Source organism: Chiroxiphia lanceolata, chromosome 6, assembly GCF_009829145.1.
Source record: "Chiroxiphia lanceolata isolate bChiLan1 chromosome 6, bChiLan1.pri, whole genome shotgun sequence".
In the NCBI taxonomy this organism is placed as follows: domain Eukaryota; kingdom Metazoa; phylum Chordata; class Aves; order Passeriformes; family Pipridae; genus Chiroxiphia; species Chiroxiphia lanceolata.
In genome coordinates this window covers 49,944,344-49,957,969 of record NC_045642.1, presented here as the reverse complement: position 1 = coordinate 49,957,969, position 13,626 = coordinate 49,944,344, and the positions used below count along the sequence as shown (strand labels likewise).

The 13,626-nt window shown below is 39.6% G+C and overlaps 1 protein-coding gene across 1 annotated transcript; it reads left to right on the top strand.

The window, feature by feature from the left end:
* Window positions 1-1,097: 1,097 nt before the first annotated feature.
* LOC116788818 (alpha-1-antiproteinase F-like) lies at window positions 1,098-12,601 on the top strand. Its single transcript, XM_032691984.1, has 4 exons — window positions 1,098-1,746; window positions 7,988-8,258; window positions 11,018-11,165; window positions 12,342-12,601. Exons 1-4 carry the CDS (start codon window positions 1,113-1,115, stop codon window positions 12,528-12,530), a joined length of 1,242 nt encoding a protein of 413 aa, XP_032547875.1. The 5' UTR covers window positions 1,098-1,112; the 3' UTR covers window positions 12,531-12,601.
* Window positions 12,602-13,626: the final 1,025 nt, after the last annotated feature.

Sequence of the window (13,626 nt, the reverse complement as noted above, 5' to 3'; positions counted from 1 at the left end):
ATATTCAAGGGACATTTAGAGCATATATTATTAAAGCAGAGATCAGCATTCTTAGTTCACTGGGTTTTAGAGAACAAGATGCTGGAAAGTGGAGAACACAAATGTGGGGCCATGGTGGGAGCTGATTGAAATTCAATGAATTTACAAGGCAGTCTGCATTTCTCAGTGCAATTCAGAAACCTAAGGTATTTTTCTCCTAAAGGGTACTTTGTTTTATAAAAGATTCTGTAGGTGAAATGATCACATACCATAAGTGGATATTCTAGATTTCCAAATATTTCCCATCTTTACTTCTTTCTCTCTGTTGACACAAGATATTGAACCACTTGTGATACAGTATTAATTTCTAGAGGTAAAAGTATTGCCACAAATGTGGAATGAATGGTTGCCATGCTGCAGGTATGGTTATTTCCATTTGCTGTTTGTTCTATGTACATAAGCATTTTCCCTTTCTTAATAAACAGCACTGTATTTCCATGGTCTTGATAACATCCTAATTGCTGTTTCTCTCTTTTGTTATTTATGTGGATATTGGCTTCTTTTAATGGTGCTCAATTGTTCAGCCTTTATGAAATCACTGTTAATGTTCATCAGCACCTCATTAACAAGGGCATTTACTTTCTCTTTGGTGCCTGCATATGGGTTTACATGGATCCTATTCAAAAATGTATAATATTTTAACTTTTACAATGGAGGAATATTGTGTTTTAATTCTACTTTGATTTTTCATCAGTTAAATTTTTACTTTCTGCTCTATAGATCTGTACTTTCGACTCAGCTCTTAATCACTTAAAGCCACATTGAAAAGAGAACATTGGAAAAAAACAGTTTCAAAGGGATTGTAGACTAACTCTAATGAGGGCATCTTTGGTATTACCTCATCCCTCTTTAACTTTGATTTTTATTATTTCATAACCTCTTCAGTAGGTTGAGTAATTTTCCACAGTCTACTTCCTTGAAATAGAAAGCTGGTACCCCTCAGTTCAAATATCTTGGAATCACTGGTACTAAGCTAACTTTTTATAGTGAAGGAACTGATGTGCTACTAAACACAAGGTGAAAATATTTGTAAGCCAAATGTAAATTTTCTTCTGTTACAGAGTCACAGAAACATGAAGAAGTTGTTTCTCCTGTGTCTTTTACTTGTTGGAATTAATTCCAACAGTTATTGCTATGAGCCTAATCACCAAGGGGTAAGAAATCAAAATCAAAGAGCCCAAGGAAACCGAAACATGCCATGGCAAAGTGTAAGGAACAGTGTTTGTCGATTTGCATGTTGTTTCTACAAAGAGATTTCTTCTTACGAAAACAATCAGAATGTTTTCTTCTCTCCTTTGAGCATCTCTACTGCCTTTGCAATGCTGACTCTGGGTGCCAGATCAGACACCCTGACACAGATTCTTAGGGTCCTTTGCTTTAACCCACGTGAGATTTCTGAAAACGACATACATGAAGGTTATCGTCAACTCATGCAAATGGTAAACAGAAAGAATGCGGGCTTACAGTTGAATATGGGAAATGTTCTGTTTGTGCTTGACCGACTGAAGCCACAAGAAAAATTTTTAAGTGATCTCAGAAACTTTTATGAAGGAGAAGCTTATCCCATGAACTTCAAGAAGGCTGATCAAGCCCAGCAAAAAGTCAACAAATATGTAGCAGAAAGAACCAATGGAAAAATCAAGGACCTTGTAAATAACCTTGATCCACTTACTGAAATTCTCCTCATTAGCTATATTTATTTTAACGGTAAGATACACATATCATATTCTTCTATTTCATAATTTATTTCCTCAGGTCAGTCTTGGACTTCATCACCTTTTTTTGCAATATGATTTTGCAGATGGACTCATATCTTGTTTTCCGTTTGGTCCTCACTTACACTTAGTTACAAACAAAGCTTTTGAAAATTATGTTCTGCCTGACACTGATGATAATTCCTAGTAAAATGTATGGCAAATTTTCCCATATTTTTTGATATATAAACTTCTTTCCTTCTGAAGATTTAGTGAAATATATGCTGAGAAAGGTACCTCTAGTTAGGAAAGATTAGATGCTTTCCTAATCCCATACAATCTAGTGGGATTCAAGCACTTTCTTAAATGCTTTGCAATCTAGGAATTAATTTGAAATCCAGATCTGTGGACTTCAGCTGGTGTTTTGTTCAGCAAGTTAGGAGTTAAATTTAAAAAATGCTGTTAAAGTAAAATATAGCATCTTACCAAATAGAAATATGTTTACTCCATAGTTTTGCTGTTACTGTGTATGTTCATGTATCCAAAACTAAACAGTCAACAACTTTGGTTTCACACTCATGTTCTCCCTATTTTTTTACTAACTATGCCTTTGCCGATCGTATGTCTGTAGTCCTGATGTGTCTAGAGGCATAGGTTTCACCCTTTTTTTTTTGATTTGCAGATTCTAATATTTTCCAGTGAAGATGGACCCACCAGTATCAGATACAAGCCTATTGACAATAAGCTTGTTTTTCTTAATTAACTTGTGCAGTCTGCTTAGATACAGTCAACAGATCTTCCCAGAGCTTTTCAGACTGCTGATCTAATGAGAAGACGAGGATCAAGGCTGTAAGGCTCAATCAGTGGTCTAATAACAGATATTGCATCTTCTTTCAAACCTTCTCTCTCTTACTCGTATGCTGAAAACAAAGCAATTGTACTCAGAAAAATAATATCCTATAATCTATCTGATAAAATTACCATTAAGCTTTTTAATTGAAGTGGAGATGACATAATAGGAATGCGATTCTTTTTAAAAGGAAAAACTAGGAAAAGCTATTCTTTTAAAACTGTTAAACTGGATGTTTGTACACTCCAATATGAAGGTTCCCCTGCAAGTAATTAAGAACTATATTTTCTGGTTTTTTCCATCTGTGTCTCAGCTCCTTATATTAATCTCTGAAGATCTGGCCACAGTTAAATGGAGCTGACTGAATTATAGATGACTGATTTCTTAATTCTCTTGAAAACATACTTGTTTGGCTCAAATAATGTTTTCACTTAGGCTTTTATTGAGCAACAGGCACATCTTTCAAAACAGGCAAAACCCCTTTCTTTTACTGAAAGGTGTTCGAAGAATGAGCAATAAATTTAGTAGCACAATTGGGACAAAAGCCTGAGAAACTTTTATTAAAAATAACTGTATTAGAGTTAACTTTTACATGTTCTAAAAATGTGGTTTTTTTTTTATTAGATGTTAATTTTATTACTGAAATGATTTCCTGCCTTCTCCAAATATGGCGGAGTTTCAGTTTTAGCTCTTTGATTTTAAAGAAAATAGATTAAAGAATAGCATTAATAGCAATAATATAAAAATTTTTATCTTGAAATCAAGAGTAGGTTAATGTTCTAGAGGCTGGGAATAATCTGGAGAGGACCTAAAGCTCGGTTAGCTCTATAACCAGTTCATACTCCTAGGCTCTTTTCCATTGTGCGTTGCAACCACCCTTGCATAGTACTGGTGACTCTCCTTCCTCCTTTTTTTGTGGTGTACTGTAGTACAGAAGTTCTTCCCTAAGGACAAAAGCCTGGCAATATTTTTCTGTCTCTGAGCCAGTGGGCATATTATTCCACTGTATTACACTAGCCCCTTATCATGCCCTTGTCGAGCTGATCACCACAAAGACTACCTCAAAGTTCATTTTTCCACTAAAGCACTGTAAAGCATTTGACAAAGGTGTCATCCCTAGAAGGTAGACCCCTAAGATAGAGGTGAACATAAGAATAAATGTTCCTTTGAAACAGGAGGAAAGTATTAGTGAATATCATCTCTGTCTAACCTGTGCATTAAGTGATAGCCACAGTTTGGGTTAGAAGGGACCTTAATGGTCATCTAGTTCCAACCCTCCTGCCATGGTTGCAGCCCCCTTCCACTACACGAGGTTGCTCAAAGAACCTGTCCTTGAACACTTCTAGAGATGGGGCATCCACAATTTCTTTGGGCAACCTGTTCCTGTGTCTCATCACCCCCACAGTGAAAAATTTCTTCCTTATATCTAATCTAAATCTAAATCTCCTCTCAGTTTAAAGTCAGTCCCCTGTGTCCTATCACTATCTGCCCATGTAAAAAGTCGTTCCCTGTCTGTAGGCCCCCTTTAGGTACTGGAAGGGGCTTTAAGGTCTCCCCTGAACCTTCTCTCCCCCAGGCTAAACAACCTCAACTCTCTCAGCCTGTTTTCATAGCAGAGATGTTCCTGCTGTCTGATCATTTTCATGGCCCCTCCTCTGGACTTGCTCCAACAAGTCCATGTCCTTCTTATGCTGGACGCCTCAGAGCTTAATGAAGTACTCTGGGTGGGATCTCACCAGAGTGAAGTGGAGGGGAAAATCCCATCTCTTGACCTGCTGGCCACACTCCTTTTGACATAGCCCAGGACACAGTTGGCTTTCTGGGTTGCAAGCGCGCATTACTGAGTCATGCTGAGCTTCTCATCAACCAACACTCCCAAGTCCTTCTCCTCAGGTCCGCTTTCAACTCGATCCATTCCCTGCCCCGCCTGTATTTGTGGTTGGGACTGCCCCAACCCACATACAGGACCTTGCACTTAGCCTTGTTGAGCTTCATCAGGTTCCAATGGGGCCACCTCTCGAGCCTGTCACGCTCCCCTTGGATGGCATACCTTCCCTCTGGAGGACATCCCTTCCTTACAGCATGTTGACTGCATCACACGTCTTGGTGTCATTGGCAAACTTACTGAGGCTGCACTCAATCCCACTGTTCGTGTTGCCAACAAAGATGTTGAACAACATTGGTCCTAATCCAACCCTGAGGAACACTATTTGTGACTGGTCTCTTGGAGAACAAGCCATTGACCACAACCCTTCAAATGCAACCATCCAGGCAATTGCTTATGCACCAAATGGACCATCTGTCAAATCCAAATCTCCAATTTAGAGAAAAGGATATCACGTGGAACAGTGTCAAATGCTTTGCACAGCTCCAGTTAGATGACATCAATTACTCTTCCTTTAGCACAACTTACCCTTAGTGAAGTCATGTTGTCTGACACTGGTCACCTCCTAATTTTCCACCTATCTTACCACAGATTCCAGAAGGATCTGCTCTGTGATCTTGCCACACAAAGAGGTGAGACAGACTAGTAGTTCCCTGAATCTTTCTTTTTTTCACTTTTTAAAAATGAGAGCTATTTTTCCCTTTTCCAGTCAGTGGGATTTTCACTGGACTGCCATAACTTCTCAAATATGACAGATAGTGTCTTAGCCACCTCATCCACCAGTTCCCTCAGGATCTGCAGATGCATTTCATCAGGTCCCATGAATGTGTGTATCTTCAGGTTCCTTAGATGGTCTTGAACCTCATCTTCTCCTATAGTGGTCAGTCATTCATTCTCTCAGTCTCTGCTTTCGCCTTCTGTGAACTGGGTGGTGTGGCTGCAGCACTTGCCAGTGAAGAGTGAGGCAAAAAATGTCATTGAGTACTTCAGCCTTCTCCACATTACAGGTAACCAGGCTTCCTTTTTCCTTCTAGAGGGGGTTCACATTTTTCCTAGTCTTCCTTTTGTCATCATCATACTTATAGAAGCTTTTCTTGTTGCCCTTGATGTCCCTGGCCAGATTTAATTCTGTCACACCTTTAACTTTCTTAATCTAATCCCTGGATACTCAGAAAATCTCTTTGTATACCTCCCAGGTTACCTGCCCTTGTTTCCACCCTCTGTGGGCTACCTGTTTGTATTTGATTTCACCCAGTAGCTCCTTGTTCATCCAGTCTTTCTGGCATTTTTGCCTGACTTCCTCTTTGTTAGGAGAGATCGCTCCTGTGCTTGGTGGAGGTTATCCTTGAATATTAATAGAATCACAGAATCATTAAGGTTGGAAAGGAACTACAAGACTGAGTCCAACGTTTGACTGAACACCACCATGTCAACTAAACCACAGCGCTAAGTGCCACGTCCAGGCATTTCTTGAACACCTCCAGGGATGGCAACTCCACCATGTCTCTGGGCATCACATTCAAATTTCTAACAACCCTTTCAGTGAAGAAATTCTTCCTGTTGCCCAATCCGAACCTCCCCTGGTACAGCTTGAGGGTATTTCCTCTTGTCCTGTTGCTAGTTGCCTGTGAGAAGAGGCCAACTCTCACTTCACTTCAACCTCCTTCCAGGTAGTTGTAGAGAGCAATAAGGTCCCCTCTCAGCCTCCTTCAGGCTAAGCAGCTGTTTAGCTCCCTCAGCTGTTCCTCACCTGACTTACTCTCTAGACCATTCACAAACTCCATTGTCCTTCTCTGGACATGCTCCAGCACCTCAATGTCCTTTGTATAGAGAGGGGTCCAAAAATGAACACAGGATTTGAAGTGCAGCCTCACCAGTGCAGAGTACAGGGGAACAATCACTGTCCTGGTCCTGCTGACCACTCTACTGATGATACAGGCCAGGATGCCACTGGCCTTCTTGGCCACCTGGGCACACTTCTGGCTCATGTTCAGCAGCTGTCAACCAGCACCCCCAGGCCCTTTTCTCCTGGGCCATTTTCCAGCCACTCCTCCCCCAGCCTTTAGTTGTTTGGTGATACAGCTTTCTTGGTCCTCTCTTCCCTCCATGACTTTATCCTGTGGCACTCTACTAAGCAGATTGCTGAAGAAACCGAAGTCTGCTCTCCTGAATTCCAGAGTTAGCAGTCCTAACATCCTACTCAGTTTTCAATCAAGCAAAGTTCTTTGTGAAAGCAGTGGGTGTTTTCCTTGAGCTGAGCACTAGAAAAAGGTTGTTTCAATGTCTCAGGACTTGTGTCATTCATGTTTCTGTTATTCATTCTGCTTTATTTTTTCCCTTAAGCATAATAAGGTAGAAGTCCTGCCTTTTATATACCTGATGACAGAAGTCACTATTAATGAAGAAACATAAAAGTAGCAACTTTTCCCTCTTCAGAGTATTACCCGTTGTCAATCTATACTTTCAGAGCCCAAGACATGCCCTAATTTCCCATTTCACTTTTTCCAAATACTAAGTGCAGGCTATGTCAGATGGTGGAAACAGCAGAAGATAATTATTTCACTTGTAACAAGTTGCCTAATAATCAATGTTCAAACAGAAGTCAGAAGTCAAAAGCGGTTGCATCTTGTTTCATTGTTTTCTTGATGGCAGTCACTTTACTAAGCATTACAGCTCTAGTTTTGCCTAATAAATTTGATAAAATGTTAGTTTTGCTCTAGAAGGCAAAATCTACTGCAGACCAACAACACTCCTTAAAATAAAAACAACGAAGAAACCTTTCCAAAAACGCCCACCCTTTCTTAAAATCTGCTCAGCCTCTGAAATGAATGATGTGGATACGTGGAATTTGGCTTAGAAATTTTTCTCCGCTGAGGATAAAAATCTTTCAGAGTTCCGATGTAGAGAGTTTGCTTCACCATGACTAAGTAGGAGCCTTGGAAAATTTAATATTGTGAGGATGCAGTGGAAAAAGTTTCTGTTGTTGTTTTGCTTTTTAACCCAGCAGTCTGGTAGAATTAAGTTCCTCATGACTCTATACATTTTCATCTAAGGCGAGGTATAAACACCTTGTCTCTGAAAGTAACCAAATTCCTTAATTTCTCTGGAGAATTCATCCCTCATATCACCCTTTTCAAGTCTACTTTGATCTGGGAATAAGGAAAGGAGAGAATATTCTCCAGAGCTCAGAGAAAGAATGGGAGCTTTACAGACTCCTTAAAACTGTTGTCATGGTAGAAAAGTGGAAGTTAGAACCCTTGATATGTCATCTAAATGAAGGACATTGCAGCCCGCTGTAAAATCTGAGGGAGTTTTTTTACATCGCATTCTACCTACTGTGTGTTGCTATTAAATTATTCCGAGTATTCAGTGAGATCAAGTGATCATTGCAAACTGGTTTGTCTTTGAAGCCGATCCAACAGTACCAGTTTCTATCATCTAAGAATGTGTCCTGTGGTGATATGTCCTATGGTTTCATGTCCTCAAAATATCCTCTAACTCAATCTCTTTTATTTCAAGCTGAATGGGAAAAACCTTTTGATCCACAATACACTAAAATGGGCAAATTCTTTGTGGATGGGAACAAGGCTGTTGAAGTCCCGATGATGTTTGGAATGGGCCTGTTCAAGCATGGCTATGATGATCAGCTGTCTTCCACTGTGGTGCAAATGGATTACAAAGGAGGTGCTTCAGCATTTTTTATTCTGCCTGATAAAGGAAGAATGAGGAAGCTGGAGAAAAGACTGTCTTGTGAACATATGTCAAGGTGGAGGTCATTAGTCACAAAAAGGTAAAATTCTGAAGTTCTTGGTTCAGATGGTAGGCAAGGAAACAAATGTGCTGAGCTATGACACAGAATCAGAACACCATTTTTAGTTCTGTTTTATCTGCAGAAGTATTCCCACTGACCAAAGTTGAATCTGGCTCTCTGGTGTCACTGTGTTTTCACATTCAGTACTGCATGCACTGAAAACTTTCACAGCTTTAGGACTTTTTTTATTTCTGCAATTTTTTTCCCATATTCAACTCTCAATAGGCCCCTGGTTTTGGACTTAGACCTCTACTCATATTTTTGGGGGAGGTCTTCTGTCTTCTTCTATTTACAGGTAAATTCCTACCACTTCAGCCTTTTTTCTTATCTCTTGCTTCTTTTCTATCTACTAAAATTAACAATAATTGCACAGTTAATGCTGAAATAACAACTTCCATTCGGCAGTTATGAGGGCAAAGCACATTGCAGAGCCGCTATATTCAGGCTCTCTGAGGTCTTAGGAAGGCAAAATTGGAACAAGCTACACTTGTTTCAAGGTAACTCTGAGCCTAGAAGGCAGAAAGGTTATCTGCTTTCTAAAAAATAATTTTATACTCCTTACATTTAGTGTCCTGTATGGTACTAGCCTTTCATGGGACAAAATGCGTTGTATAAGCATAGGCAAAACATGTTTATAGTATCAAGCCCTTGTGCTCACTTATGAATTTGATGTATCAAGTTAGTGACCTTCACACATACTCATTTGAAAAACTTATTTTAGATGATCCTTTTTCAAAAGAAAAATTGCATCCTAATACAGAAACCCAAAACCAGTGTCATGCTCCTAACTCTGATTCACTGTTAAATCTCATCAAAAGAATCTAAATTTTTTTTTTAATTTGGAAAAAAAAAAGGACCAGGAAGAAAAAAAAATTAATTCTCTGTGCATCTTCACAGTTTTGAAACTTCTGGAAGCAGCTACATTGTTTGTGACTATAGGACAAATAAGGTGGTGAATCAAGATAGACATGTATAATTTTTGTCAAAGAAACACAATTGCCTTTAAAATTACCAAGAAAGACACTAAATAAAGTTGAGGGGATTTATATTTCCTATCTTGTAATATAAAAAAGCATCACTGTCAAAAACAAGTTTGTTTCCTGCTGCTCCCCATTTTTCATGATGACCATTCTTTCCTGCAAACTGATGACACGAACTCCTCCTTTTACCTCTGGTTTTCAAAACAATTGATTGCCTCTGCTCTTATTCAGAGTCTCTGGGAGGTCTTAAGAAATGGGCTTGAAGTAGTATATAGAATGATTCAAGGGCTGTGGGCAAGCTATGTTTGTCCCTGTTTCTGTGTCTGCAAACTGATATGAGTTGCAGAAGTGTTGTGAGAGGCATTTTTCGTTACTATTGGCTGCCAAACAGGGGATAGTGCCAAAGTTTCACCAGTACAGGCAGCTGAGATCTATTTAATGGCTGAACTGTGGAGAAAGCATCACTTTCACTTCTGAAAAGTGCATCCCAGTGCTTCCTTCCTGGTTGCATTGTTGCTGTGGCTTTCTCTTTCCTCCATATTGAAAGAAAGTAGGGGCTTGTGAAGGAATGCCTTTACACAACAGTAAGATAGATGATTCAATGATAATTGCATCATCATTTGGGACAGCAATCAGCACAGACTGAAATTAGGGAGAACTAAGAGATCAGCAATCAGTTATCAATCCTGTAGCACTTTCATTTCTGGGTACTAGCCAGACTTGGCATTAGATGCTGTGCAACACTTCAGGTATGAGCCCTTTCCTTTCCACTTCTCTGCTGGATATCTTGCTCTTTGGCTAGCTTCATTAAGTGTTCCACTTCTCCCTGACCTAGAGCCCTGGAGAGTTGTCCTGGTTTCTCACCAGAAAACAGTACCTAATGTCAGCACTATTTCTAACCTCTGTCTCATTATGCTGCTTCTGGCTGTAAATGTTGTGTTTAACCCTTGAAAAGTAATTGTTAGATCTGTATGGAAAAAGTAAGGAAGAAATGAGTCAGAAGTATAGAGCTTTGGGTTATTTATGGAAAACAGCAAACTAGTCACTTAAAATTTGGCGTCACACATTGGGCTTGACATAGAAAAATACATATCTATTAACTATCTATATTCTGTCAATGTGCTTTTGTTTTTTACTTTGTCATCACTATTTATCATTGTCTTGCTTCTTTGGTATATATTTTTGTTTTCTCTGCCCTGATTTATATGATAAATCCACAAGGCCAACCAATGGGGGTTTTTTTGTTTTGTTTTGTTTTGTTTTGTTTTTTCCAAAAGTAACCAGTGAACTCACATGTGTTGGATTTTTTTTGTACTCAGTCTGAGACACCTAAAGGAATCTCTTTTTCACAAGGTAAATCCTTTGCATCCTCAGTAATGGGTAATGATGAAGGTGTTTCCAGCAGATTGCACAAAAGATCACTTAACTTCTGAAAATGTTAGATGAAGATTCTTAGGGAGGTACAGTTGTATTGTGCTGAATCATTAGGTCAATTTCACTGCTCTTATGTTGGGTTACAGCAGACTGAGAGCCAGCAAACTACAGCCTTATCCTCTCAATCAGCCTTCCAACATTGTCATAAATCTTCTTTTCTTCTCCTCAAATTAGTGTCAGTGTATATATCCTTCGTGGGCTGAGAGAGCCTGCAGGCAAAATGTCTTGAGGGAGAAAGCAAAATCAGTTTCCCTAGTGAGTCTATGTTATTCTGTGATATGTGATCGAATGTTTCACTATCCTTTTGTACTTCTTTTCCGGCAGCTCAGTAAATTTGTATCTTCCGAAATTCACTCTTTATGGGACATATGACCTAAAAAATATCTTATATAAAATGGGCATTATGGATCTGTTCACTGATAAGGCTGACCTCTCCGGGATCACTGGACAGCCCCAGCACAGAATTTCCCAGGTAAGTCATACTGCTTTTTGTTTTATGGGCCTATGGTTACTGATACTTGCATCACTTTCTGTACAACTATTCGTGATGCAAAACTCATGTAAAAAGGCTTGGCTTCACATGAAAAGGTAGTTGTTGGCATATAGAGTATTTTGTCCATGCTCTGTAAGTGCAATTGGGTTGGAGCAGGTTACAAGTCTGTAATTTTTTAATCTAGAAGGCTGTTTCGATCTACATGGGGGTAACCTTATAAAACAGACATGACCAAATTGCCGTCTATCCACACCTCACTACCTTCCTGCAGTGTACTGTTACAGTCACTGCATTACTGCTTCTGTTTGCATTTGTCTTCTTTAGCCTGACTGTGGGCAAGTATGGACTATAGGATGTGTCACCACTTGTGTTTTATGGAGGGGAGGGGAGAGGAAAAACACTGCTTACTTTTAAACTGTTTAGGGGAAAGGAAAATGCAGTTAGTATAAACATTTGGCTTCAAGCCTATGAACAATGACTCTCATTAGTGTCAGGCCAAGGTAAAAGCTACAGACAGGTCATACTTCAATGAACCTAGAGTTAAAACTGACAATCAGTGCAGCTTTAATTGTCTAATATGAAGAAAACATCTGCCCTCATGACCTCAGGAGGATGTTAGTAAACCAGGATCTGTCAATGTCTTGACTTTGTAAGGTAAAACTTATATAGGTTCCTCTGCTCTAGACCTCCATTTCAGGACCTTCTCCTTTGCTACTATTATTTCCAAGACATGAAGGAACATAGAAAACATATTCTCAGAATTCTATCAATTGTGCTAGTCTGCATGTTATTTTTTCAGCTATATGAACTTTTAATAGACAATTAAATACAGTCTTGCTCTCTTAACATTTGGTCTAGCTGAACAGATCTCCATGAGTGGGTGCAGGGAATAAGAAAAGAAACAAAGCAAATGTTTTCACTAGTGGGGACATGTATCTCCACTGGAAACAAACTTTTCCTCTCTGGAACCAGAGCTATGCTGCATGTAGCTTGGTCATTCTTTTTTCACTTTGCTGTCTTTATGCAGTGGACTCACACCTGTCCATCTGATACTTGTTTTTTACCAATAAGTTCTTCAGGCACTTTTAGGTCACATTCTTATTTAGGTGACTATTTTTGTACCCCCTTGACTTGTACATGTCTGTTTCTTCACAGGCTATTCATAAGGCTGTGATAAAGGTGGATGAGACTGGCACCGAAGCAGCAGCTGCTACAGGGATGGAAATAGTGCCTATGTCCGTTCCAGTTACCATTAAACTCAACAGGGCATTCCTAATGGTCATAACTGTGGAGAACAATATACTTTTCATGGGAAAAATTGTGAACCCTCTGAAAAGAGATTAAGTTAATGTACATATTGTGTATGTGGTGATGACCACTCTTAAATCAAGTATTTGACCTATTGAATATGGCATGGCTGCAGAGAGGCTCTCTGCCTCTTAACTGATGTTATTCACTGTTTTTTGTAGATGAGACTCTTCATCAATTTAAGTTGTCATAGTTGCATGTTTGTTTGGGCCTTGCTTTTTTTTTTTAAGAAGGTTGCATTCAGGCAGAACTTTCATTAGGTCTGGGACAAAGTAGGCCTGTGTGATACTGATAGCATAGATACATCTTCTAGCAGGGAAGCTGAAGAGCATGTGGGTGGAGAGAGTTGTATACGTCTCCTTCTTCCCTCATGGCTGCCTTCTCACATTTTTTTTGTGTTGACTGACAAATGGGTACAAGCTATGTCCTTTATTAGTTGTGTCCCTTCTCCTACCAACACGAAGTTTGTAACTAGCATAGACCTTAACATGCATAATGCTTACTACCTTGCATAGTACCATTGTTGTCCAGTGAGTCTAATACATCCTTGCTTTTCAGCTGTTGTCCCAGCTTGGCTGCTGCAAAGGGGTCTCAAAGAAGGTGTGTTTTCCCCCTGCAGATATATACTGGCCTGCCCACTGTTTCTGTGAAATGTACAGTCCAGACTCATTACAGGGCAAACTTTAGAGGTTCTAAGAACTTGGTCTAAGAAAAGAAGAGGTAGATTTGATCTGCAGTTCATTCCCCAGGAGCCAACTTTCATGAATCAGATATACAGCTCAGAGCAGTCAGAAGACTACTTCTAGCCTGTGCCTGCACCTAAACTAGCTTCTAGAAGCCCCCAAGCAGCAGGAAACACAAGCCATCTCCTTCTGGTGCCAGCGTCTGCACCATTACTGTCTGTACCTGGGAGATTACCCATGGTAGTAAGCGCCATTCCAGTATTGTTTGTAGGATCAAGCACCCTACCAGTAACACCTATATCCCATCAGTGACACTTGCCGTGTCTCTTGATATAACCCCTTCTGTTCTCAGACTGTCCAGTACTACAACATTGGTACTCTCTTTCTCATCTGCTTCATGGTTAGTATAGCCACAATATTATAAAGAGCTGTTTTCACTGTTAAGATAC